We start from the raw sequence: 16,807 nt of genomic DNA, 5'->3' as shown, positions 1-16,807 counted from the left end.
ACCTTACTTCCCATCCTGCTAGTCACATCCTGTCCCCTGCAGGTGTGGCTTCCTCTACCTATTGGAACTTGACCCAACCTCCAAAGCCCTGCCTAAGTTTCCTCTTGTCCCTAAACTTGCTCTCTACCACGATAATCTATCTTCTAACATCCCATGTCTATAGATATTACACAATTAGCTAGAACCATGCCATTTAAAGCTCAGTTGATCTGATTTATTTGTATTTCTTTTAGCTCCTTAGCTCCCTAACTGACATTAAGCACCTTAATGACATGAGCCGTATAGTCTTTTTTTTCAATCTTGCTGCAGCTACCTCAGCCCATATCCCACTTATACCCACTAAGTATTGATATTAACTATACAAAAGTATATAAAACAGGAGCTCCTGCCCTCCAGAATCCAATGTAGAAAATAAGAAGGGATACAGAGTGGCCTATAAGTAGGTGACTAGAGGCTAACTGAATTCTCTAAAAGGACAACAGCGAAGATGGGTAAACTACCCAAGTGCAGACATTCAGAAAAGGCTTTCCAAGCACAGAATCAAAGGAAGAGGAGTCACCAGGAGGAGCTCGTTCTAGCCAAAGGCGTAGAAGTGCAGCACAAATGTGATCAGCAAAATAGAGCTGAAGCCACCGAGGCAGTGGAGGGGTGTGGCTGGAAATGAAGCTGTAAAGATGGGCAGAGCCAGATTAGGAAGCGCGTCGCATGCCAAGTTCAAGATGCTGGATTATGTCTTCTGAGCCACAGAAGCCACTAAAGGGTCTTAAGCAGGAAAATCATGTGATCAGATTTTCTTTTTGAAAAATGATTTTGGCATCAGTATGGAGAAGGGCAGAAAGCAAGACTTAAATTAGGGAGACTTGTTAGGGAGTTATCAAAGCAGAATTGGCAAGCGGTTATGAAGTCTAGAGAAATGAGGACGACCAAAAAGGATGGATTGGAGAGACGTTAGGGAGATGAGTCAACACTACTTGGTTATAGATGTATTGTAGGAGGAAAGGTCTGAAGGGAGTCAAGACTGATATTTCCAGTTTGGGCCCCTGAGTGGAAGGCGGTGCCACTTCTACCCTTGAGATAGAGAACCCAAGAGGAACAGGTTTGAAGGTACAGAAAAGGAGTTAAGTAAGTAAGGACATGCTGAGTTTGAGAGGCCAGTGGAACATAAAAGGGAGAGGTCTGACAGGCAATTGGATGATGGTTTAGGTTCCCAGAAGACTCATCTACATTGAAGATAGAAATATGTCAGTCATCATTGGAAAACATTCATGGGGGAGAAAAAAATAAGTCTTTGCAGAAGACACGTAGTGTGAGAAGGTGGCCCAGAATAGAACGTTGGGGCACCCATGTTATAGGGAAGGAGGAAAGTGTTAGGCTTTTAGACAGAGAAGTGAAAATAATAAAAAAATTTGTTAGTACAGTCAGGTACCACTAAATCATCATGCTCTTGAAAAAGAGTAATTTTTTAATATACATTAGCAAGCAGATATGGAGAATTAGTTGTGGATGATTGGGTTTTATTTTTGCTATTTTTAATCCTGCTTTATTTCATAATTTCCTTTTTGTTATATTGCAAATACGCTCATTCTGTTAGCTTGCTCGTCAAGAAAGCTAAGGGCAAAGATTGGTGTTTTCCCTCTTGTCCTCTCTCTGTGCTTATCCAGTGCCTGGATTGCTGACGTTTTCCCCATATTTTATGAATGAGTGATTAGAGAAGTGACATTTCTTTATCTCTCACCGAAGATGAGTTTTTCCTCTGGGGAAGCCTGCCCTTTCCAAGCTATAATGAGGCTGAAATCATGAGACTTAAATGTGTCTCGTTTCCAGCTTCCTCCCAACAGACATTTTATTTTTTCTTTGATAAGTTAACTGACTGGTCTTCATCAGTTTTTAGTGTCCTTAGGTTTTTTAACAGATAGATTCATGCAGATGAAGTGTTTGACTCTGAGACTAAGGACTTGTGAGAAAGTTGTCTGCGTAGTAAATCTCTGGGTGTTCACTCAGGGTTTCACCTGTGGCTAATTTTTAACGCTACCCCAGGTTCTGTAATTCCAATGGTAAAAGCCATGAAATACGTTTCCTAGCAAACACAAAGGGCTTTTGAATCATCTGTCATGTTAGACAATCTGAGTGACTGATCTGTTGTCGTAAGAGTTGATGTCTGATGTAATGACTTCATTGGTCATAGAGTTCAGTGCTGGCTCCCTCCAGAGACTTACAGTCTCATCGAGTATTTGAATAATTTACAGTTCAAAACAGGATGTGTCAAATTGGTTGAACAAATAAAAAGATTAAAGAGAAAAATCAGTCGACTGAGTTATCAGCAAAGGTTTCAGTATGTAGGTAGAACTTAACCTGGGGCTTAAATATGAAAATGGACTCGGTTGGAAGGAAAAAGGGAGGTGGTACCACATAATGACATGAGGTTGAGCAAAGTAGCAGGATGCAGTCCATGAGGAATGGTGGCGGCTGGAGCAAAAAGAGTCAAATCTTATTCTGCCTGCCTTCATGGGCATCTTCAGAATTGCTCAGTATTCATTAAATAAATACATGAATTTCTCATCCCAGCTGTTTGCCAGTCTCCCTGCTTAAATGGTGGAAAATGCGTAAGACCAAACCGGTGCCATTGTCTCTCGGCTTGGACAGGACATGACTGTTCCAGGTAAGACAACCAAAAACTACTATTTATCTGTAACTTAATTAAGGAGACTGAAATTCAAGTTAGTTAAGTTGTCTCAAGAGCCAGAAGGTACCTCTAGTTTGAATGTAAGCATTTTGTATCCAAAACTATCCATTTTGAGATATTCCCTAAATTTGAACTAAAACCAAACGAAGAAGTATTAGTTAAGGATTGACAAATAAAACAATGATTTCTCAAAAACACATATGTGTTACAGCACATATACTAAAATTGGAACAACACAGATTAGCATAGCCCCTGCATAAGGAGGACTTGCAAATTTGTGAAGTGTTCCATATTTCCCCCCCAAAAAAGGAAAAAGCGTTAATTAAACAAATAAATTAACTGCCTTCTTGAACAGAAGATTTCACCCTTCATATGCAAGGATGCAAATAAATAACAAACTCAATATGCTTTATTGATGTTCATTTCTATTCCTGTTTATAATAAAAAATAGAATTGAAATTGATGATAAGGAATGTTTATTTTTAAAGTCAAAATTTTTGTTTCATATTTTTTATGGTATATATAGTCAGTATTTAATGGACTACAAGAAAATTTATGTAAAAATATGTTCTAGCAATTGGTTTTTCATTGCTAACCAGATAAATATAGTTGAGAAAAGATTATCACAAAAATAAATCAAAGGAGAAATAGTTTGAAATAATTTTTAAAAAATAATAATCTAAACGTTTTTATTGAGGTGTAATGGACATACAACATTATATTCGTTTAGTATATTAGTACAACATAGTGATTCAATATTTGTATGTATATATTACACAGTGATCACCGCAATAAGTCTAGTTAACTATGTAAGTCCATGTACATAGTTATAAAATTTTTTTCTTGTGATGAGAACCTTTAAGATCTACTGTCTTAGCAACATCAAATGTGCTATACAGCATTATTAATTATAATTGCCATGTTATACATTACATCCCCATGACATTTATTTTATAACTGGAAGCTTGTACCTTTTGACTCCTTTCACCCATTTTGCTCACCCGCTACCCCCACTGCTACCTCTGGCGACCACCCACCTGTTCTGTGTATCTATAAGTTTGGTTTGGGTTTTGGTTTTAAATTCTACATACAAGCGAGATCATACGGTATTTGTCTTTCTTTGACTCATTTCACTTAGTATAATGCCCTCGAGGTCCATCCATGTTGTCAGAGTTGGCAAGATTTCATTCTTTTTATGGCTTAATAATATTCCATTGTGGTGTGTAGGTGTGTGTGTGTGTACACACACACATATTTTCTTTATCCATTTATCCATTGATGGACACTTAGGTTGTTTCCATGTCTTGACTATTGTAAATAATGCTGAAATGAACACGGGGGTGCAGATATCTTTTAGAGTTAGTGTTTTTGTTTTCTTAAGTTAAATACCCAGAAGTGGAATTACAGGATCATATGGTAGTTTTATTTTAAATTTTTTGAGGAACCTCCATACTGTTTTCTACAGTGGCTGTACCAATTTACATTCCCACCAGTAGTGCACAAGGGTTTCCTTTTCTCTACATCCTCAACAATGCTTGTTATTTTTTGTCTTTTTGATAATAGCCATTCTAATAGGTGTGAGATGATGTCTAACTGTAGTTTTAATTTGTGTTTCCCGATGATTGGGGATGTTGAGCGTCTTTTCATGTACCTACCTGTTGGCCTTCTGTGTGTCTTCTATGGAAAAATGTCTGTTTGGGTCCTCTGCCCATTCTTTAATCAGACGGAGATTTTTTTGCTCTTGAGTTGTATGACTTCTTTATATTTTTTGGATGTTAACCCCTTACAAGACATATGGTTGGCAAATATTTTCTCCCGTTCAGTAGATTGACTTTTCATTTTGCTGATGCTTTTCTGTGCTTTGCAAAATCTTTTTAGTTGGATGTAGTCCCACTTGTTTATTTTTGCTTCTGTTGCCTTTCTTTTTGGTGTCAAATCCAAAAAAAATCATGCCAAGGCTGATGTCAAGGAGCCTACCACCTATGTTTTCTTCTAGGAGTTTTAAGGTTTCAAGTCTTACATTCAAATATTTAATTCATTTTGAGTTGACTTTTGTGTATGGTGTAAGATAATGGTCTACTTTCATCCTTTTGCACGTGGCTGTCCAGTTTTCCCAGTACCATTTATCGAAGAGACTGTCCTTTCCCCGTTGTATATTCTTGGCTCTTTTGTTGTAAGTTAACTGACCATACACGTGTGGATTTATTTCTGGGTTCTCTATTCTGTTTCATTGATCTATGCATCTGTTTTTATGCCAGTAACATACCATTCTGATTACATATTGCATCATACCATTGACAAAATATTTTCAATATTAAAACATTGTCCTCACAAATATTGCAATGTTGGAACGTCACCAGCTCTATTTTAAAACTTTTAATATACATCATTGTATTACATCACTTAGATTTGTATTTTGTATATTTACTTCCATCTTATAGGAATCATTAAAAACAAATGGATATTTCCATATTGATTTTTAAAAGTTAACTGAAAAGAGCTTTTATTTTTCCATGTCCTTTTATTTCATTTCGATTGGAATATCAAAGTCAACTTGCAAAGACAAAAATCTATCTAAATACAAACTTAATTAACAAAAAAATCTGTCTCATGCCCATGAATTTCTTCATATCACCTCAAAGATATGCCATCTCTGCAGAGAAAAAAAAAACCTGAACCCAAAAGGACAAATTTGGATTGTACAAGTATATTTAGAAGTTTCCAAGATAAAGATGATCATTTTAACTGAGAGCAGAGTCGAAAGAGCTTGAAGTCAAACTGGAGAGAATTGCTGGGAAAAAAGAGAGCAAAGAATAGAAGAGAGAGAGAGAGAGAAAATAAAAGGAGTAAGAATGACAGTGACTCAAGAAGGAACAGGAAGTATTTGTAACATTCTTACAATTTTAGACTTTATGTTTCAACTACTTCATTTTACAGATAAGAAAAGGAAACTCAGAGTTTGCGTGATTCCCTAATATCAAAATACAGTTGACCCTTGAACAACATGGATTTGTTTACCTGAATGCAGACTTTTTGCAATAAATCCACAGTACAGTGCACACGATCTGGTTGACTCTGTGGATACAGAGCCACAACAGCAGAGGACTGACCAAATGTAAAGTTGTACACCAATTTTTGACTGCTGACAGGGTCAGCGCCCCTAACCCCGACATTGTTCAAGGGTCAAAGGAGCTTTTTCTTGACCAGGGGAAGGGTAGTTATCAGCTTATGTTAAAATACTGTCTATTAATAAAGATAACACAATCTTCTAGATTTTTTTACGCAAAACGTTGATAAAGGAATCCAAAAAAATGATGGCAAATTCACCTCAGAAGCATTTCCCACATTCAAGGAAAGGTCAACCCAGAGGCCTCAGTAGCCCCCCTGCCCCTCCTTATGCTGTGATGGGTTTTTCTAGGAGACCTGAATTAGCTAGGACTCTCTTACTGCAACTCTAACTGGCTTAAGCAAAGAAAGGAATCTGTTATCACAATAATGGGATCATGTGTGGAACCCAAAGACGTGGGTTGGCTCAGCATCAGGACGACCAGACTGAGTTCTTGAAAGCCATCTGAAGTCTCTCACCTCCCGTCTCACCTCCTCTCTCCAGCATCTTCTCCATGACTCTCTTGCTGCAGAGTGCTTTCCTCTGCTGTTCAGTTCGCATGGAAGGACAGAACTGCTTATAGAGCCAACATTTTACCTGTCACACTCCAGCATCTACAGAAATAGTGTGCTGACCCAGTTTAAAAATCCAGGAGAAGAAGTCACGAGTCCACATTGATTCAAGGGCCCACCATAGATCGATCAGTCAATGGTGATCCTAGGTTAGGTCATGTTATACTAACGTGAAAAGTCATTTTGCTAAAACTTTTACCATGCCTTTGGGTAAAGGGCAGAAGAGATTGGCAATTCACTGAAGAAAGAAAAGTGGAGTATAATTCCCTGAAATGGGATGGGGAGAAAGCTTTTTGAGAAATCAAAATAATAAATGTTTACAAATAATATTTATTTCCTTCTCTCCCACGAGATTGAGTGCCTTAAAGATTGTCTCCCTCATACTTAGTATAGGAACAAAAATTGATGCTCAGTTAGTGCCGGTTGACAGCAGTTTCTGGGCATCTGTGACAACTGGTGGAGAAACACCCTGTGGCATTCATTAAATCCCTCAACCTGCATCCTTCTCTGATGATGAATAAGACTGACCCAGTATTCTTCCTAGATAGCTCAATCCTTAAGGAAGAGACTGTTTCCTCTGATCTCTGTATGCAGAAAATGAATCCTAAACAGATGCCATAAATAAAAACCATAGATGGGGGCTTCCTTGGTCGCGCAGTGGTTAAGAATCCACCGGCCAATTCAGGGGACACGGGTTCGAGCCCTGGTCCGGGAAGATCCCACATGCTGCGGAGCAACTAAGCCCGTGCGCCGCAACTACTAAGCCTGCGCTCTAGAGCCCACGAGCCACAACTACTGAGCCCGCGTGCCACAACTACTGAAGCCTGCACACCACAACAACTGAAGCCCGCGCACCTAGAGCCCATGTTCTGCAACAAGAGAAGCCACCACAACGAGAAGCCTGCGCACCACAACAAAGAGTAGACCCCGCTCGCCACAACTAGAGAAAGCCCACACACAGCAATGAAGACCCAACGCAACCAAAAATAATTTTAAAATTTTATTAAAAAAAATAATAATAACACCCACAGACGGTTCACGCTGTAAGAGACCTTCAGATTCACCAAGTCCAAACCCCTCATTGTATAGATGAGCAGATTATCAAACAGGAAACTAGTGACAGAGCCAGGACTAAAACTCCAGTGTGCTGATTCTCACATCTTTTCATATGTTAGTGCTTTTCCTCCCCGTGTCCCTTTGTTTTCTCAAGGAATGGCCCCCATCCATCCAAACAACATCACAGATGATGCCCAGGTATCTGAGACTTTCATTTGCGTTTTAATCAGCCCCCAAATAGCTGTTCCCCCTTCAATTCAGTCTTTTCTGTTGAATCTCTTTTTTTTGTTGTTATTCCAGGAAAAGGAGGACTGGCTTTTAACCACTGCACAACCAACCAGCTCTCCTAAAATGCAGGATCATCTCTTCCTGGCAGTCCTGGACATCCCAGAACTTACACAAAGACATTCCAACACGGTGCTGGGTCTTGTCTTGTTTTAATCAACTTGTTACTTTTGGTTTACCTTTTTATTTTGTGTTATATTTTGTTATTTCTTGTGACATACTTTCTTTTTTTAAACATGCCTGTATTTTCTATATAAAAATATATTAAATAGATGCTGCTCCACTCTCACAAAATGTACATATTCTCCTGTCTATGGGGAAAGTTCCTGATACACATTTTTATTCAGTTACTTAAAATGATTTTTCAATTAAAATATATTTTGCTACTAAATAATGTTTTGCTGGATAGTGCCATTTTGTGAGGTGGCCCGGGAATAATGAAGAGGATTCATGATCTATGCCACTAGCATATTATGGGATTCCACGCAGTGTACTGAGAAATTACAATAAAGGAGACCCCTTCGTGCTATTTCCATCTTCTCTACCATATGTGTAACCGTAAAGGTTTCCTTTTATTTAATCGGAAAGTAACTATTGGACCTACTACCCTCCACACAAAACGCTGTCCTGGTGCTGAGGGCAGCCTGGCTAATTCCTTCACCAACATTTGGAAAGCTATAGGCATCAACTTAGTGGATGGGGGAAAAAAGCATAATGACCATGGTTCACAAGATAAAGTGCTCCCCTTCCTTCTCACAGCTGGAATAAGAAATGCAAGTACTGGAAGATCACTGCTTTGGGAGAAAGGAGATTGGAATAAAAGAACAGGGAAAGGGAAGGAAAAAGGCAAATGAGGAAAATTCCCAGACCTATGCTCCTGGCTCCACCTGCAAAGAAAGAATTGAGTTTGCCCAAGGCAGAGCTGAGCTGCTTCTCAGACTCCGCTGCTTCCCCTAACTCCATCACTATCCTTCTACCAGGATAAAGACCTCCTCAGGCTTCTGGGGGGGAAAAAAAGCCAGAACACTAGATTTTGTTTCAAGTAGGAAAATCCCAATCAACTCACCTCCATCCTCTGGGAGAACTGCTTCCACATAGGGCACGGGGGCACACTGTAGCACTCTGAAGAAACACAGGAACAATGAAAAAGATCTTGATTGTCCGAGTGGTTCTCTTCACCGCCTTCACTTCCCTCAGCCATTGAGTCCTCTTCCTTCTTTCTTCTGACATTCACTCTTTTGACCAATCTTCCATGCTTATGAGTATTCCTTTTATTTAATTTATACCCCATCAACTTCCAAATTATATTGATTTTTGTCATTTATAATCATAAAACTATAAAATAAAGCTCAAAATCTAAATAATAAAAAGAAAGATGGTACCAGAAATTTTTAGCTAGGAAAAGCTACTGCAGTTGAAAACAAAACACAGTTCTGATAGTGTACCTACTACGTAGAATTTGTATTGGGTTACTCTGAATAGATTAAAAGATCTATACTGCACAGTAAGTCAAATTAGTTGCATTATGCAGACAGAATAAGGAAGTAAAGCACCATACGAGTGAGGTTTGCAAATGATATGAGGTTCTACATATCTAGAAATGTGATTCACAGGGAAATAATACTAAAAGTAGTTGAAGAATTTTTTTTAATTTTATTGAAGTATAGTTGATTTACAATCTTGTGCAAATTTCTGCTGCACAGCAAAGTGATTCAGTTTTATATATATATACATATATATGTATATATTCTTTTTCATATTCTTTTCCATTATGGGTTATTACAGGATATTGAATATAGTTCCCTGTGCTATACAGTAGGACCTTGTCGTTTATCCAGTCTATATATAATAGTTTGCATCTGTTAACCCAAACTCCCAATCCATCCCTCCCCCACCCCCCTCCCCTTCGGCAACCACAAGTCTGTTCGCTATGTCAGTGAGTCTGTTTCTGTTCATTTGTGTCATATTTTAGATTTTGCATATAAGTGATATGTGATATTTGTCTTTCTTTGTCTGACTTCAATTAGTATGATAAGTATGATAATCTCTAGGTTCATCCATGTTGCTGCAAGGGCATTATTTCATTTTTATGGCTGAGTAGTATTCCATTGTACATATACCACATCTTCTTTATTCATTCATCTGTCGATGGACACTTAGGTTGTTCCCAGGTCTTGGCTATTGTAAATAGGCTGCTATGAGCATAGAGGTGCATGTATCTTTTTGAATCGTAGTTTTTTCCAGATATATGCCCAGGAATGGGATTGCTGGATCAGACGGCAACTCTGTTTTTAGTTTTTTGAGGAACCTCCGTACTGTTTTCCATAGTGGCTGTACTAATTTACAGAACACTATTATTTTTTAAATCTCCAGTACTAAATATATTCATAGTGAATTCTTAAATTTCTTAAAGAAGAAATAAGGGTGTTTGTCCAGCATTGCTTAAAGCATATCTGTTTCAAACCAACTATAACCAGTTCTGTAGTGAACCATTAAATGCTTCCCTTTAAACCAGAAACAAAGCAGAAAGGCTATCCCACTGATCTTGAACATTATTCTGTGAGTTCTAGCCAAAGTAATAATACATAGATTTATAAATAAAGGGTATAAAAATGAGAAAATTAAGAGTCACAATTTTCGTTTTGGCAGAAAACACGAAGATATACCTTCTAAGATAAAAACCAAAGGCATGAAAATCTGTTAGAAACACTCAGTCCCGTAAACTGGATGGTTACAAGATAGAAAAATAGTTTTCCTGCTTGTCATTTATAAATAGAAAGTACAGTGAGAAAGATCCTATTCACAATATATATACATATATAAGTAAGAAATCTATGTGACCTCAAGGAAGAATATTATAAAATTGTATCTATAAACATTTATAAATACTAAAATAATGAGAAGCATGCCATCTCCTGGATGAGAGAACAACATGTCTTAAAGATGTTGATTTTTCCCAAATAAAATTATAGTCGTAATGTAATTCCAATCACGCTTAATATATTGGATTTGGGGGGGGAACATGACCAGATTATTTACTCTAATGTTCATTAAGAAGAAAAAAAATGGAAAATTAAAATATTTTAAAGAAAAATAATGAAAAGGACCATCTTTACTAAAAATCAAAGCATAATAAAAAGCTGCAGTAATTAAAATAGTGCATGCTGGATCAAGAAACGGGAAAGCATCAATATGAAAATCTGTACCTACTAATTTAAATATTCTATTTAAAAACTCGGAAGTCATGAAGAAAACATCAACAACCAGTGGAATTTTTGTTGTAAAATATTAGAAAGTAAGAGAGTGACTGGCATTAGACAATTGGTAAAAATTTGAAAATCTTTTAATTTGTATTCTCACCACATAAAAATAAATTCAAGGTGGATTGGGGAGTTAAATATTGATATTAAAACCATAAGATAGTTTTTAGAATTAATTTTTCTCAAAAATTTAAAGGCTTAAAAGAACCTTCTAAGGACTTCCCTGGTGGTGCAGTGGTTGGGAATCTGCCTGCCAATGCAGGGGACACGGGTTTGAGCCCTGGTCTGGGAGGATCCCACATGCCACAGAACAACTAAGCCTGTGCACCACAACTACTGAGCCTGCACTCTAGAGCCCGTGAGCCACAACTCCTGAGCCCATGTGCCACAACTGCTGAAGCCCACCCACCTAGAGCCGTTGCTCCACAACAAGAGAGGCCACTGCAATGAGAGGCCCGCGCACCTCAACAAAGAGTAGCACACGCTCGCCGCAACTAGGGAAAGCCCGCGCGCAGCAACAAAGACCCCAATGCAACCATAAATAAATAAATAAATAAATGTATCAAAAAATTAAAAAAAGAACCTTCGAAACCTAGAAGTTACAGAAAAATTACAGTAGGAATAATAAACAGATTTGATAGCATAAATAGAAAGTTTGGGCTGTCATTCAGAGAATGATAATCAAAATGGAAAGATGGAATTCCCTGATGGTCCAGTGGTTAGGACTCTGCACTTTCACTGCCAAGAGTGTGGGTTTGATCAATGAGGAGCTAAGATCCCACAAGCCATGCAGCCAAAAAAAAAAAAAGATAAACAAAATGGAAAGAAAATTTTTTATGACAGACCAAGTACGAACATTTTATTATAATGTCTTTATTATATAAATTGAAAAAAAAACTTACAGAACTCCAGAACACAGACAACTCACCAAAGAAATGCCATATATTCATATTTGTGTGAGAAAAAGTACAACCTCACAAATATGGAGAAAACATTTTGTTTACCAGATTAGCAGTGACTTTTTTTAATGTTAATAAGCAATGCTGGCAAGTGTGCAGTAAAATAGGAAATTTTATATATCGTCAGTGAGAGTGTAAATTGATATAATTTAGAAAGCACTATGATGATCTATATCCCTAAAAGTATTTTTATATGCTTTGAGCTAATATACACAAGTTTTAGACATAATAAATTTCATCACAACGTTATTATTGCTGAAAATGTGGACATGGATGAAAGGCCCAACAATAAAGAACTCTGAACTATGCTACCTCAAGCACATTTCTAAATCATATATTATACCAGGCTTCAAAAAGATAATGCAGTAACATGGAAAATGTATGTGGTGTAAAGTTAAGTGAGGAAAAAAGCAGGATATAAAATTTTCCATACTCCTATGATTGAAAATCTACAAAAATAATACAAAGTGAGGATGAGAAGGAAAATGCCCAAGGTCACAGGATTATGAGTATTGGAACTTAAATTAAAACTCAGATATGCTGGCCCCAAATATCTGTGTTTTCACTGTATTCAAACACTTATTCTCAACTTTGGAATATCCACGTGGCAAACATAAAATAGTTAATGATAACAGATACAAACAAATTCAACAGTCCATGACAATCCATGTTTTTTTACCACAAGAATCAAAAAACTGTCCAACTGTAGTAAAGTTACTCCTACTGTATATCCTAGGAATGTCAAGTACTAGAAGCCATTTGATCATTTCAGTAGATGTAGGAAAAGCTTTCAGAAAAATTTAATATCTATTCTTAATAAAATCTCTAAAACTCAGACTAGAAGGATACTTCTCTACTGCAGTAAAGCTTTTCCTTTTCAAATACCCATCATGCTTAATGCTCTGATGTAAGAAGCAGTAGAAGCTGAATGGCAAATTAACTAAAGCCAGTGGGTTAAGGTGTACTATGGCCAAATAGATTTTAAGTTCCTGTGGTTCCTCAAAAAAGACAAAGGATGTAGCAAAACCAAACAGGGTCAAAAGGAGACAAAAAAAACAAAGACTGACGTGAAGCTTGGGAACCTTGAAAACATTATGCTCAGTGAAAGAAGCCAGACACAAAAAGCCATGTATCATGTGCTTCCATCTATATGAAATGCCCAGAATAGGCAAATCTATAGAGACAGAAGATGAGGGAGGAGAGAATGAAGAGTAATTGCTAATAGGTACAGGACTGATGAAGTATTCTACAATTTGATAGTGGTGATAGTTGCACAACTTTATAAATAGTATGCTAAAAACCACTGACGTATACACTTTAAATTTTTTTAAATAAAATTTTAAAGGACCCACAAAAGAAATATATTTACAAAAATGTGGAAGCTTCTCTCACAAGTTGAAATTTAACAAAGGGCTTCCGTGGTGACGCAGTGTTAAGAATCTGCCTGCCAATGCAGGGGACACGGATTCGAGCCCTGGTCCAGGAAGATCCCACATACCGCAGAGCAACTAAGCCCGTGCGCCACAAATACTGAGCCTATGCTCCAGAGCCTGCAAGCCACAACTACTGAAGCCTGCGCACCTAGAGCCCATGCTCCACAACAAGAAAAGCCACCCAATGAGAAGCCCACGCACCGCAACGAAGAGTAGCCCCACTCGCAGCAACTAGAGAAAGCCCGCGTGCAGCAACAAAGACCCATAAATAAATAAATTTATTTAAAAAAAAATTTAACACAAACTGCATTGTAAAACCAAGCAGAAACATGCATGACAAAATAGTAATATTCTAAAATATCATGATTTAACAGATAGCCATAAGAAAACATTTTGTTTTGGGCAGAGATACGAACAGGCAACTCACTAGAGAAGAAATATGGGTGGAAAATGAGCAGTTTCACTAATGATAAAAGAAATGATGAAAATTTTTCACCTACCCACTTGGCAGGGGTTTTGGTAGTGGTGGTAGCAGTGATGGTAGTGTTTGTTTTAATGACTATATGCAGCTGGCTACTAGATAAAACCATTTTCTTGAACATTTGTAGGGAGTACAAACTAGTACAACCTTTCTTCCAAACAACTGGCAACCTGAATCGAAAAATTTTTAAATGTGAACGCATGCCTTTTACTTCAGTAATTCCTTGCCCGAAACACAATCTCATTAAAAAAAAAAAAAATCTAACCTAGGGACAAATATTTATGCACAAGGATAATTATCACAGCATTTTTTGTTTTTGTTTTTGTTTTTTTGCGGTACGCGGGCCTCTCACTGTTGCGGCCTCTCCCGTCGCGGAGCAACAGGCTCCGGACGCGCAGGCCCAGCGGCCATGGCCCACGTGCCCAGCCGCTGCGCGGCATGTGGGATCCTCCCGGATCCGGGCACGAACCCGTGTCCCCTGCATCGGCAGGCGGACTCCCAACCACTGCGCCACCAGGGAGGCCCATCACAGCATTTTTAATATTAAAAATCAGCAACAAATTATATGGTGAAAAATCCTGGAATTCTTTATGGAATTCATGGTATTGGCTATGGAATTCATAGGGTTAAATATTACGAAGCCATTAAATATTACATTTACAGAGTTTTAATAACAGAAAAAATCATGGCATAATGTTCAGTGGAAAACAGTATATAAAATGTATTTATAATGTGCTCCTAATTGCCTAGAAATGCATACGCAGTATGCATAGAAAGAGATTTACCTAACTTTGTTAATAATGATTTTCCCTAAGACATGGAACTATGGGTGATTTTTATCTCATCCAAATTTTCCCTTTATTTCTGACAATTTTCAATGAAAATATATTAGTTTTACATCCATAAATATACTTTCATATTCATACAAAATAATCTTAAATTTGTAAAAATGAGTTGAAGTGAAAGCCCCACGTGAATGAGCATATCATCTTTCCGTTTACCCTAATTAATCTGGCATATGCATTGGCATGTATAAGTTTAAAGATTGTGCCTCCACATAATTTTGTTTAAACACTCCTTCAGGAATCTTTAGAGAAGAGTTCAGATCAAGATGATTAATAGTTTAACATAAAAGTGGAAACTGTTACCAAGAGGAAATATGAATCATGAGCTACTTGTATACACCAAAGGAAAATATTTGCTGATGATCAAATTAAGGAACCGAAATTAATTATTGAAACTCTCAGTGTATTTATACAGTATATCCTTGTGCTTTATGCTCCAGTGAACGTAAGAGCCGGACGCTTAGAATACCTGAAATTTACCAGCCAGGTTACATCAGAATTACTTTGTTATGCTTCCTTAACAACCAACCTAGCAGCAGCAGTATTTTTTGTTTGAAGGGATTATACCTAATTACTCATGATTCTCTCCTAACTCTGACCTAAAAGCAGTGACAGTAACTTCAGACCTTTTTCCCCTAATTATCTTACCAACCAGCCATTAAAGGTCACCTGGGCTCAAAGTGTCGCGTTGGATGGAGCCTGAAAGAAACGCACTGTTTTGAAAATAATAAAAAAGCCGCAAACATATTGTAAGGTCCACATGTCTTCAGCTGGTCTACAGCTACATATTCCAGCCACAGTAATCAGCAGGCAAAATCACTTAAAATATATGATCCTTGGTGGAATACTTCTGGGCTGTCAAATTTTGTGCACACAGCCAAGCTGCTTTAAAGAGACACACATAGGGCTTCCCTGGTGGCGCAGTGGTTGAGAGTCCGCCTGCCGATGCAGGGGACACGGGTTCGTGCCCCGGTCCGGGAGGATCCCGCATGCCGTGGAGCGGCTGGGCCCGTGAGCCATGGCCGCTGAGCCTGCGCGTCCGGAGCCTGTGCTCTGCAACGGGAGGGGCCGCGGCGGTGAGAGGCCCGCGTACCGCGAAAAAAAAAAAAAAGACACGCACATAGACCAAGGCTGTTGGGATGTCTGTAAGCGTTGCGGTACAGACTGCTGTCCCCTTCTCTTCAGAGGAAATGCTGATCACACCCACTCCTCATAGAAACCACTTTCTGGTGTGTTCGCTCCACCCGCATGATTCCTGACCGGTCTAATTACACACCTGATCCTCGCCCTCCTAAATCATTAAGATTCTTCCTTTCATTATGTCCACTGAATCTTTTACTTTCCCAGCAGTGTTCAAGATTGTTTATACTTCTCTAAGTCAAAGTGTATTCAGTCAGCAAGGGTAATAAAGACTAACTGACAAACTAGAAAAACCTGAAAGAACGGAGCAAAGTGAGGACCACAAAAAAAGCAGCAAAAACCACCCATATGCATTTCTCAGTTACACCACATTCTTCAAAAGAATCTGAATCCTTTATTGAGAATCTATGAAATATACAGTCAAAGGGGAAATATTTCCAAACTGTTTTTGCACACCTTATAGTTTGTATTGTGCTTTGTCATTTAAAATGTATTTTCTCCTACATTGTCTCATAAAGTTGTGAGAATTGAAAGTCATGTGGGTGCCTAGTATTTAGCAATGGCTGGATAAATATCAGGTCCCTCCTCTTCTCAGCCCCTCCGCAGCCCATCTCAGCTGATTCTGCAAAGCTCCCTCTTTACACTTAAGAAAACTGAGGTAGGGAAGCAATGCCTACAAGATCTAGAAATTACTGCCTAACACCTAAGTCCAAGGCTAAGGTTCAGAGTAACCAACCACAGCACACTTTCTAGAAAACAAACCTTAGCTAGAATATGGCTGGCATTCTCAACCCTCAGTAAGCTTTATTGACTATGGTCCTTTATTATTACAGCCTATGTTTCTGAGGTTTGCAAAAGGAAATGTTCCTAATTACAAAGCAGCCTTTGTTTTTGTAAGTGTCCCATCAAGTAACTCCAGGCAGTGTTTGTGTTCCATAAGTCATAATTGCAACATTGAGAGGACCTCATGACGAATGGCTTTCAGCT

The 16,807-nt window shown here is 38.2% G+C and overlaps 1 protein-coding gene across 6 annotated transcripts in view; it reads left to right on the top strand.

The window, feature by feature from the left end:
• SVEP1 (sushi, von Willebrand factor type A, EGF and pentraxin domain containing 1) overlaps positions 1–16,807 on the top strand; it is a 254,513-nt gene that overhangs the window by 224,587 nt on the left and 13,119 nt on the right. For 5 of the 6 annotated variants that reach the window (XM_079927084.1, XM_079927087.1, XM_079927085.1 and 2 more), the window contains 2 exons: positions 2,566–2,659; positions 7,718–8,381. In XM_079927084.1, the coding sequence (XP_079783210.1) occupies positions 2,566–2,659; positions 7,718–7,739 (116 nt within the window). In that variant the 3' untranslated portion in view covers positions 7,740–8,381. Of the gene's footprint in view, positions 1–2,565; positions 2,660–7,717; positions 8,382–16,807 lie in introns of those variants that run through there. The other variant, XR_013829121.1, reaches the window with a different exon arrangement.

Source organism: Stenella coeruleoalba, assembly GCF_951394435.1.
Source record: "Stenella coeruleoalba genome assembly, chromosome: 7".
Classification (NCBI taxonomy): domain Eukaryota; kingdom Metazoa; phylum Chordata; class Mammalia; order Artiodactyla; family Delphinidae; genus Stenella; species Stenella coeruleoalba.
Note: the sequence above shows the minus strand (reverse complement) of the source record. Positions and strands in the feature narration are given on the sequence as shown.